This window comes from Haplochromis burtoni, unplaced genomic scaffold, assembly GCF_018398535.1.
Source record: "Haplochromis burtoni strain Fernald_Lab_line unplaced genomic scaffold, NCSU_Asbu1 Contig_34, whole genome shotgun sequence".
Classification (NCBI taxonomy): Eukaryota; Metazoa; Chordata; class Actinopteri; order Cichliformes; family Cichlidae; genus Haplochromis; species Haplochromis burtoni.
In genome coordinates this window covers 436,758-448,292 of record NW_024582395.1, presented here as the reverse complement: position 1 = coordinate 448,292, position 11,535 = coordinate 436,758, and the positions used below count along the sequence as shown (strand labels likewise).

The window sequence follows — 11,535 nt, the reverse complement described above, 5'->3', positions numbered from 1 at the left end:
ACACACACACACAGACTCACCGTGCCATAAGGGCCAACCACGTGAGTCGAAGAGAGAACCCTCCTGGTTGTCATGGTAACAGTAGTTGGCGTAGAGGTCACTGGCAATGATGTGCTGGAGGTGTCGGTCCTGCCAGTGCAGGTCGCAGGCCTCGATGGCCCGTGTGAACACAGTCCTGTGGGGGCGCATCTCTGAAGGAGAAGGAAAGGTGAGGTGAGAAAAAGATGGATAACAGCCAAACGCTCGATAATTTGTGGACTTCTTTTTGTCTTAAAAGACAGCCCTAGCATTTCAATAGCTTAATTTTTTGACATAAGCATAATTGCTCCGCCCCCAAAAAAACAAAAAACCATCACTCGGAAGATTGGCAGCTTGATCTGGCTTGTGTACCACAGAAAATCTGCTGTGGTGTTTTAAAGCCGGAAAGCAAACAGCAATCTAAGCGGCCTCCTCTCGACTCCAGCAGACCGGATTCACACAGCAATTATGTGGGGCAGGAAAATTATTGTGTTTTTGCAGTTGTTGGGTTAATGTATGGAATTGTACTTCTCGTTGTTGAGTTGAGATTTATCGTCGACGCGGTTTTTCTCTGTTTCTTTTGTTTTGTCCATCTTGTAAGAAAATAAAATGTGTATGAAAACAAACAGGAAAAAAAAAGAAAAAAAAAATGGAAATCTGTTGTTTCATCTCCAGCACATGCGTGGCTCTTTTAGCTTGGAATTGCTGCCTGTGTAAAATTATCTTTTAGGACAAATACTGGATAGAGACAGACTGATAAGCGAACACACACATACGCCCACCCTGTAGCCAAAGCTCCTGAGCCCTTTCACAGTGAGGCAACAATTCTTTGATTTACAATTTTTAATTCATTTTAAATAAACCGAATATGAGTCACACCAATATGAAATTGAACTTCTCTGCTGACATCATGATTTAAAAAAAAAAAACAACTTTCTTTTTTCTTGTTCATTTTTCAATCGATTGTTAAAAGAAAGCATCTTCTTCTCCTTGTCCGAATCAGGGTCACGGAGGGGCGAGAGGCAAGGCCGTGTTCATTTTGACAGCAAACTTGAGATGATTCAGTAAAAAAAATAAAGTGTAGACTTTTGTCGTGGTTTTACCAGTGAGAGTTGCTCCACACGATTTAACAAAGCGTCTTATTTGCCTTAACATCTAATGTGGAATGTGTTCATATGCCTACTTTTCTCTTCCTTCCAAGTTTTGACATTTTGTCTTTTCATGAAAAACAGAGAACCGTTTCTCATGGACAGATCAATTGTGTGCACCTAACCTCACTGCACCACAGATCACATTCCTGCCTTTCTGAACAAATTAATTAGTTCTTATTGGATCTCGTCAATGCGTTTCAGCATATCTTCTGTCCTTGTGCTTTGATTTCTATGTAATTATTGTCTGAATTACACAAAAAATGAAGGTAATTATTGGTCAACAAAATTAATTAGCCGGCCGCCGGGCAAACATACAGAGGTAGACATCCAGTCGCACTCATATTCACACCTATGGCCAATCAGCAATCAGCAACCTAGCCCCATCCCCATGTTTCTGAACTATGGGAACAGAGAGAGGCCACATAGACACGGAGAGAACACACAAAGGTTGGACTCAAACCTTGGACCAGGTGATGTTGCTAACAGCACCACCTTGAATGGACTAAATCTATGGGAAAGAAATTTGCCAAAACAGTTCTTTGGGTGCTCGCTATTCATTCCTGCACAACAGATCTTGGAGGTGCCACAGCTGTGACGAGACTCACCTCTCACCTGCTACAACTGCCAGACACGTGTCACGACCAATAAATACGTTATTGACAGACATACAAAACCTGTCGATGTCTTACCTTGGTTGCCATGGGCGCCCTGAGGCAGTGAGTGGGTGAGGTTGGGCAGCTCGTTGCCGTGGTTACCGTCCTCCCAGGGGCAAACGTCCACACTGTTCCATCTGCGCAGCTGGCGCAGCCATGATGACTTCTGCTCCGGTTTACAGTGGGGGTTCAGTACGATGCACATCCACAGGGCACCTGGACACACACACAAACACACACTTCAGTTACCTGCCCTACTTCTCAGTTTGTAATAGTGATGTAAGCAATGAGTCATACAAAAGCCATAAAGTGTGTCTTTTGAGATTTAAAATACCTTTAATACAGATATCATGTGAGATTGAAAGCTCGGGGCTGTTTTTACACCCTAACACTGTTTCTTGTTCTTTTAGGAGCACATTTTACGTGCTGCCGCCATCTTGCACTGGAATACAAAACTCTGTGAAAACAGAGAACTTGACTAGTCCCGAGGCAACGCTGACTGCACACACATCATTTTAGAGTAAATTGGAACAAACAGAATATGAAAAGTGGCTATGTCTCTGGGGATACAAGCACAATCGGGGATTTTACTCTCCAGACTCCAAGAGATATGTATACACTCACATTGTGTGTGTGTGTGTGTGTGTGTGTGTGTGTGTGTGTGTGTGTGTGTGTGTGTGTGTGTGTGTGTGTTGTGTGTGTGATGTGTGTGTGTGTGTGTGTGAGAGAGAGAGAGACTGTGTGTGACTGTATTCTACAGATGCATATGTGTGCAGACAGAGTTTGGGAGGAAGGACGAAGGCAAGGACATAGACAGAATAAGAAGGGAGAAGAAAACACGGCGGAGAACAGAGAGAAAGTGTAAAAAGGAGGGGGTGAGGGGAGAAAATGAAATGGGGGCGCGGATGATGTGGACGAGAAGACACGGGTGAGGACAAGTGAATGAGGCAAGGCTTTGTGTCTGGAGGAGAGGAGTAGCTGCAACTCAAAGAGGAGCAAGACAAAAGAGGGAGCGAGGGGGAGAGAGAGCGAGAGAGAGAGAGAGAGGGAAAAAGAGAGCGGCGCCAAGAGGCAGCATTTACCACACATCAGGGGGAGTGATAAGGACTTGGGAAGAAGGTTTTGAAGTGTGGACTTCAAAGAGACCGTGCACACACACACACTTCCAAAAATACGTGGGATTGAAACAGATGAGATCACTGCGTTGTCCTCGCAAGGTGCAGAACAAGACCAAAGGGAGAAAACGAACATCATCATCAACAACAAAAACAACAACAACAACAGCAGCAACCAAGGCATTAGAGAAAGAACAACAAAGACGCGGAGACAACACGGCTGCTGTCCTGGTGATGAGCCCGCTGGTTTTGCGGCTTGTGAGGATGTGCTTTGCTGTAGGTACAGCACGTCTGTCAGGAGAACTACAGGATGTATCAAGCCGAGCGAGAGCACGGCGAGCGGCACTCTGTCACATCAGCTTAATATGTAATGAGATGAGTCTGAAAACACTGCAGAGGTTATAACATTTAGGGTTTCAGCACGATGCATTAAATAGCTTGTAATTCACAAAGACATTTTTATACACCACCAGTCACAGTGAGAAAGTGACTGGGCTGTCAGTGTGTGCGGGACAAAAACAAAAAAAAAAAACCAACACCTTTGTGTCGATTTTTGCTAAATCCGTCTAGGCAAAGAGGTGTGTGCACATTTATAGGACAGTATGTGCGTGTGCAGTGTGTTTCTCGCTCTCACCCAGCTCATCCCAGAGCTGTCTGTACTTGTCGGTCATGGTGGTGCCCTGCTGTCTCCACAGCGCCAGCCGAGGGTCTGCCATGAACTGTTCTGTGATCAGTGTTAACATCCTCGCTCCGTTGGAGTCACGCATCTTCAGCATCTCCCTCACCTAGAGGAGGACACAAGAGGGACAGGCCCGCGCACACATGTAGTTTACAGCAGCTGAGGAACAAAGAGCAGCGATAACACGAGCGGCACGTTGTTCTAACATCGTGTGCGCGCTGAAATATTCATGGCACGTACGCAGGCTTAAATCAATGAAGAACACAACTTTTATGCCTCGGGATGGCGCAAAACACATGTAGCACATTTAAAGATGGCCGGGCATGTTTTCATATCTACTGTGTGTAATCTGTTGATCTTGGTGATAGAGGTAAATACAGTGGCAGCAAACATTTATATTTTAATCTTGCAGCTACTGCACTTGTCAACGGTCAAATCAGGTTTAATGGTCGCATGACAAAATTCCTCTCATTCTCGTCGTGTTTTGTTTCCTTAAAACGCTGTTTTAAATACTTACTGTGCTTTTTAAATCCAGTTCTTGACACAGAAACGGAATAATCATTTATGTTTTCTAAATAGTTCTCTGATTTCACTTAGGGGTTTTAATATTCTGCAAAACTAGATGTCACAAAGAAAATCCATTCATTACATTACATACAATATGGCATCATTAAAAAAATTAAAAAGAATGAGAATCCAACTTCAATAAAATCAGTTACTAGAAGAAAAAAGTAAACGCGTTTCTTTGTGCATAAACAGCAGTGATAGTTTTCTCTTCTCTACTTCACTTTTTGTGAGAAGCGCTAATCACAAGAGGGACTGGTTTATTGTAAACTATGGTGGTCAGCAACTTCTTCTAGGAGGCATTAACACTCTTGGGTGTGCAGGAATATCAAATATTAATCTGATTGGCTACTTCTTTAAAGACAGGGGAGGGGATTTTTCAGTGAAACACCAGAAAAACAAAAAACAGTCAATTTCAACTTTGCAACATGTGCGGAGACAACACTCACGCACACACAAACGCATGGACACTTGCAGTAGATTCAAAAGTTCAAATGCAGTGGATGTGTGTTTTAGATTTAAGGGGAGCTCTGCGTAAGCGCAAGTGCGTACATGACTCTCGATGTGGGCGTGCACGTCTGTGTAAGCATATACGCGGCTGTTAGTGGGCGTGCGCGCGCACTGAAATGAATGTAACAGGCAACAAAGAGCATGAAGCCGAGAGATATTCTAAAAGCCAGGCGGACTGGATGATAATGGCCTTGGCTTGCAGTCTTTACATAGCACACAGCGCATTAATGCTGGTCTAGCTCTGCCACTGTAATACCAGGTAACGGAGCGAACGGCACGTCTCTCATGTAATCATTTAATCACGGGTACAAAGGAGCATACAGCGCGAGCTTTCGCCTTCCGATACCTCTCTCTTTCTTCATCTCACAGTGTCCGTCCCTCCTGCAATTAGCTCCAGCATGACGTTCAGTGTATGTGCTCTCTGTATTATGTTGTTTTTACTCCTGCTTCTTATAAAAGTGCGCTAACATTATGGAGAAAATATTTATTCAAAGTAGCTGTTTGTTCTTGTGAGAAAGACAAAAGAGCAACGTGAACGTGTCCGTGACTGGCAGGGCTGGTATGTACTGTATGAGAGCTGGTGTGTTTTGTACGTGTATGTGGGAGTGTTCCTGGGTCTTGACCTTGCTGAAGAGCAGGTTGAGCTGCTTGCCCGAGCCGTGGTATCCTCCCTGGGACAGGAAGAGCTTGACCTGCTCCTGAACCTGCTCCTCATCCAGGTGCCAGCAGTTCTCATCATCCACACTAGCTCCCGCTGTGGGGTCCGGGGCCCCTACACACACACACACACACACACACACACACACACACACACACACACACACTTCAAATCTTAAATGTGCATAAGGCCATAACATTTTTTCCCCTCATTATCTCTTATCCTAATTAACCCCTTAGCAGTCCTATTAGTCCCCTAAACCATCCAATGTCCCGTGGGCGGTACGTCCGACTGCTAACAGTTTAATACTATGGCATTTTTGGTATAGGACATTTGTGAATATATATTTGTCAAATAAAACCCCGTGCAGATTTTATATTCCAGGGAATGAGATGAAAGTCAGTTTAATTTTGTTCATGAAAAGCACAAAAACAGTGCACTTTGATCTTAGCAAACACAGTTAAAAGCTAAGTCTACAAAAAAAACCCCAAAAAAACATCTCTTTCCAAGTTCATTTGCCCTTCCTTTTAAGAAAAAGATCAAAAATATCTCCATAAATAGCCACGAAATTAAAAAAAAAAGACTGACAATGTAACTCATCTTTCTACACCTTTATGTCCTATGACTACAGCAACCTGCAAGTGCACTACTCGTACTGCAGGCAGCAATGTGGTGTTTTGTTTCTATAACATTACCAAGCACACATCAGCAAAGCCATTTAGCTATTTGATCTTAACAATAGACAAACTTGCCACCATTGCATTTTAATAAAACTAATTTTAATATAACATAACGTCATTATTTCAGTGCCGCCCTCAATAATTAAACTGCATTACCGATTAAGCAAATTAACTGGTTTCACTGAGATAGATTTTTGTTAAAAGCATGCAATAACAAATTGAGTTTTAAAGATGTCTTTCCGAAGACTCGCTGAGGAGACGCTCAAACTGAGAACCTGAACAGGAGTAACTCTGCTAGCAAGAGTTAGTTTACATTTCTAGAGCTATCGATGGCTCATCGACAGGTCTCTTCATTCTCAAAAGACTCCGTCTCTTCTGTTCTCCGTCTTCTTTTTTTGGCCCTCCTTCTCAGTTTCCTTTGCTCAAGTCTGTTTCCTGTGTCCCGTTATTTTTGGACACCTCCCCATAACTTCTTTTTTGCTTCCTTCATCACTTCTCCAGTTACAAGGCAGCAACACACACAGACCAAAAAAAAAAAAAAAAAACGCATCCAGACTCTTTTATGCCTTTTTGTGCTTCTTGGTTTCCTTGGTTTCTCTTCCTGAGTTGTTTGCCCTTCTATTTGTACTTGCTGCTTACCTCTTCTGGGTAAGCAGTAAGTACAGCATTGATAACAAGAGATAAACAAATCTGTCTAGTAACCTCTTGATCTGTATCTCTGCATTGTTATATCTCTCTCTCTCTCAGAGGTAAAGAAGAGCTCTATAGTGTTGATTGCAGCCACAGAATCTCTGCTTGCTGTCTGGCTCTTATTAATGAGTAACATTGATCTCGCCACACTTCACCTTCCCCTCGCAGTCAATACGTGCGCACGTAGAGGCTGTTAAAACCCACATGCGATCTTAAACATGCCCATTACCTCACAAAGACACTAACACACAGGTTTCCTCACCGTGGACCTGATTGATCTCAGAGTTCTGTGACAGAATCTCGTCTGCCAGTTTCTGCGCAGTAGGCAGAACCTCAGTGTGGTGGACTGATATCAGATACTGGACGAACTTCTGCAGCTGGTCTCTGCTCATCTGGAAGAGGGTTTCCGAGATGGGCAGGTGCAGCTTGACCTGTTCCGGTTTCCGTACTCTGTAAAGCGACAGCGCCACTACATGGGCGCAATAGAAGATGTCCTTGTTTCCACAAGTGCACGTTACCGCCGTGATCTTGCAACGATCAAAGCTCACGCTGACGCTGCAAATGAGCTCCGGTGACGAGGGGGTGGCGGGGTCCGTCACTGTGCCGCTCAGGTGGAAGCCTGAAAATGTTAGAAACAAAAGAGAACGTGCTTTGTTTTAGGAACGTTTTTGTTAAATCCTTCATTGTTTTCTATTTGTCTTTGCAACTAAAACAACAAGCCAAGCTACAGAAACAGCAGACAACTAAGCAACGTCTTATATAATACAGGGACATAACCACCATCAGCCACTAGTTAACGGTGCTTACGCTCTTCTTTGTAGAATTGGTTTACTTTGGAGGGTTTTTAAGCATGAAAGGTCTGTTTAGGGTGATGCTAATAGATCTCAGCTGGAGATGGTCCAGGTCCTGTAGTCCCAGACTATGACACTACCACCATCCATGTTTGACTGTTGGTATGTTGTTCTTTTTATGAAATACTGTGTTACTTTTGAGCCAGATTTAAGAATATACAAATGACCACAACTGTTAGTATTGCTGAATCATGAAAGCTGACCTTAACTGTGACAAGTAAGGCCTGCAGTTCTTTAGATCATACGCTGGGTTCTTTTGTGACCTCCTCGATGAATCATCGATGCACTCTTAGAGCTCATTATGGCCATTCTTGGATAGGTTCACCACTATTCCAAGTTTTCTCTATTTGTGGATAATGCTTCTCACTGTGGTTCGCTTGAGTAAAAAGGGCTAGTCTAAGGTAGCCACATGAGGTAGTACAGCGTTTGAAGCTTCTGCATTGGATTGAGTTTTTAGTCAAGAAGGTTGCTGCTTGGTTTACAGATCTACAGACACACAGAGGCAACAAGACGTTTTGTACTACAGCAGCTAGTTCACCAAGTGTGCTCTTTATTAAATGACACTACTGCGCACATTGTCTACAAGAATGAATAAACTTAGGATGGAGTTATGTTAAACAGACTCACTCGGCCGCAGTCACCTGCCAAAGGCCCCATGTTCTCTTATCAGTATGATCAGGACCAGCTGCAGTCTACTACCATTACTGTGAGCGAAAGTAGAAGGGCCTGACAGAAATCTAGATGCAGGAAACTGCTGATCCACGGCAAAAGGAATTGAGAAAGAGATAAGGAAGTGAGCAGCGTGCTTGACTTTTCCAGTATGAATTATACAGGCTCTCATTTGAATATAATGTTTGATCTTGTCCTGACTGCACCATCCAGAGGCGTGGCTAGTCATTATTCGAGAATACATATGAATGAACCAGGTGGGGGTTCCCAGCAGTGGCCTAAAACACACACTTATGAGCATATGAAAGAGACACACATATGGGCACACACACACACATATTGAGGCACAGCGTGCGATCATGCATTTATTAATAATGGGAGTGGTTAGCAGAGGCCAGGAGTAGCTTATGAATGCATTTATGCGCTCAAGAGAGAACTCTGAAATTCATGTGGACCATGCAAAGACATACATATGTTTAATATGTTTATCAAAGGACCGAGCGCATACATAGATGTGATATCAAGCATGTATTAACGCATATATCAAAGTGTTTTCTGGGGCTCTATATTTGGTATGAAGGGAGGGGCAGGAGTTGAATATTTTATAGGATATAGATGGAAATGAGTGGAGGATTATTCAGGAAAGCTAAACAGAGGTCAAAATAGACACCCTTCTTTCTTTGTCCTCAATGAGTGGAATAAGAAAGCGGGTGACTAAAATAGTGATAATGTGAAATGTCAGCATTGTCCCTAAAGCAGCTTCTAGAAAAGCATAGTTGGAAACTTCATTTAAATATCTTGCATATCACACGGCTGTCAATAGCTGTTGTCTTACAGTTTTTGCCAACAAGTTTTAGTTAGTCCTGCATCTGATAGCATTTCATACTTGGTGACCACTTTCATTGGTTTATTCCTTCTTTTTAGCCAACAATTTCAAGCATTTATTTATACATTTATATCCTTTCAATAGTTACTATTTTAATGACATGGTATGCTTTCAGCTAGTCATTTAAAACTCTTAATTCATTTTATCCAGACATTTTAGTTTGTTTATTTCACTTTTATCTCACCATTTCAACTGTTAATCAATACATCTGGCTAAATATTTCAGTAGCAAGCCATACCATTAGCTTCTCATTTCAGAGTCTTCATTTAAAATTTTACTGAGCTAATTTAAATGTTTATTCATTATTTTTAGTTAACAATTAGCTAACAAACTGTGGATACTTTTCTCAATATTTAAGCTGTTAATACATTAAGGAAACAATTTCAATTTCAACCAATTTTTTAAACTATTAATTTCAAACTTTTTATTAATTTAGCATTGAATAGCATACTTAGCATAGCATACTTTGACTTTTATTTGTTTTAACAGTTAGCTAACAATTTCACTTACAAGGCATGCATTTGGGTAATCATTTTAAACCACTTTAAACGGTTTAGTTATAGTTTAACAGTTGAAATAGTGAAAATAATCATTTTAACAGTTAGCTAACAATTTAAATTACAAGCCAATTTAAATTATTGTTGCTTAACTAACAATTTTATTTCTTTATCTATATTTTTAGTTAACAAACTTAACTTCTAGCTTTACTTTGAGTAAACTTCAGATAACCACTTCACGTGTTTATCTAAACTGTGAATAAACTATGTGTTCCTATTTATTTTGACTGTCTGTTTTCTGCTTCACATCCATTAACTTCAGTTAGCAGTTAACTTTTCTTCTCAAGCCTCTTCAGGCCCCTCCATTCTTAAATTGCTTTGAATCCCCCCCCCCCCTCTTTTGGATTAGTTGAGCATTTGTGTCCATTTAATGCTTGTTCCCTTGGATGAGAATAGTTGCTATTGGTTTTATGAGACGGATGCCTAATATAAATCTATCAATACAACATTCAAAAAGCTCTATCAGCATGAATGTAATTGGAGTTTGTAAAACAGAAAGAGCAATGAATTATGATATTTACCCTTTCGCTTAGCATTATCTGCAAACTAAGAAATGCTGGCTGCAAAAACCTAACACTGCACAACACTGCCATGGAGATATGCGTTTCCATTCTGAAAGCCAGCTGGCAGAGGAAACACATGTTTGTTAACAATATCCACAGTAGATTGAGTGTGGATCAAATATGGCAGCCACTCGCATCTGCAGTGATCAAAGCCTATATGTCTCCAGCTGTGGGAGACTCCAGCACTGAGACAATCTTAAACTAGACAAAAACGCTGACATGGTGCATCTGGTTGTAGAGCAGAAAGCTAGCTTATTAAGCTGTAAAAAAAAAAAACAAAAAAAAAAAACATACAAATGAGCAAAGGTTTGTAACTCTTGCTGCTACATTTAGTCTGTCGGTACGTGCGTGTGTGTGCGTGTGCGCGGATGTCAAGCTTGTGTTTCGAGAGTGGCCCCTGGTCCACAGAGGGGGGAGAAAGAGAGAACATCAAAAACATGTGGGGCTTAGAGAGCCCAAAAAAAATGAACCTTTGATACAATTGCACACACACACACACACACACACACGGTTGTAAAACCAGCTGCACTTTAAAAACCAAAACTATTTTTCTTTCTCATAGAGAAAATGAACAGGGATACTTTTTGGATTCAGAACACATGGAGTATAAAACACTGAACAGCGATAAAAGACTTGCGTATTTAAAAAGCTAAATTCTGTCGTGTTTCCCTTGCTTTAATAGGCATTCTCACTCTCTCCCCTTCCAAGCCCTTTTCATCCATCCACATTCCCACAGCTCTTTCTCTCTCACTCTCTGACAGATGGGTAGGTAATGAGTTTCGCCTTTCCCCGTCCAATCGTCTGGGCACCAAAACCTGCCCCCCACGCCAAAAATGCCCTTTTAATTTAGCCAAGCGCTGAGTACAGGGATATTACTGTTTAGATACACGCACTAGCACACACACACACACACACACACACAAACACACCTCCCCTGACTCCTGGTTGGGTGGGTATGAAACCTTCAATGTCTCATGTGCTAGCTATTAAAGAGCCTGGTTTCCCCCTCACCCAGTCCACCCAGCTTTCCTCCCCAAGTGGTACTCAGGGCTCTTTTCTGTGCATGTTCAAGAGGCCAGTGTTGGCTTTCAAAGTAACCATGGCGGCCATTTTTAGAACAAGGCCTCTGTGAGGTTGCCCTAGAAACCCCTTCTGACCGCCCTGGTGAAATCACACTTGGCCCAAAACACAGAGGAAGCAGGCAATGACAGTGTGTGAAAGAGTGAGTGAGAATGAGTGTGTGTGTGTGTGTGTGTGTGTGTGTGTGTGTGTGTGTGTGTGTGTGTGTGTG

At 42.1% G+C, this 11,535-nt stretch overlaps 1 protein-coding gene across 1 annotated transcript in view; it reads right to left on the bottom strand.

Annotated features, from left to right (window-relative positions):
- The window catches only part of LOC102290473 (zinc finger SWIM domain-containing protein 6), a 48,891-nt gene that overhangs the window by 15,781 nt on the left and 21,575 nt on the right, over positions 1–11,535 (bottom strand). Inside the window, exons 2-6 of the mRNA XM_005918963.3 lie at positions 6,981–7,337; positions 5,314–5,462; positions 3,572–3,722; positions 1,859–2,038; positions 21–191 (exon numbers count right to left, since the gene is read on the bottom strand). Of these exons, the coding sequence (XP_005919025.1) occupies positions 21–191; positions 1,859–2,038; positions 3,572–3,722; positions 5,314–5,462; positions 6,981–7,337 (1,008 nt within the window). The remainder of the gene's footprint in view (positions 1–20; positions 192–1,858; positions 2,039–3,571; positions 3,723–5,313; positions 5,463–6,980; positions 7,338–11,535) is intronic.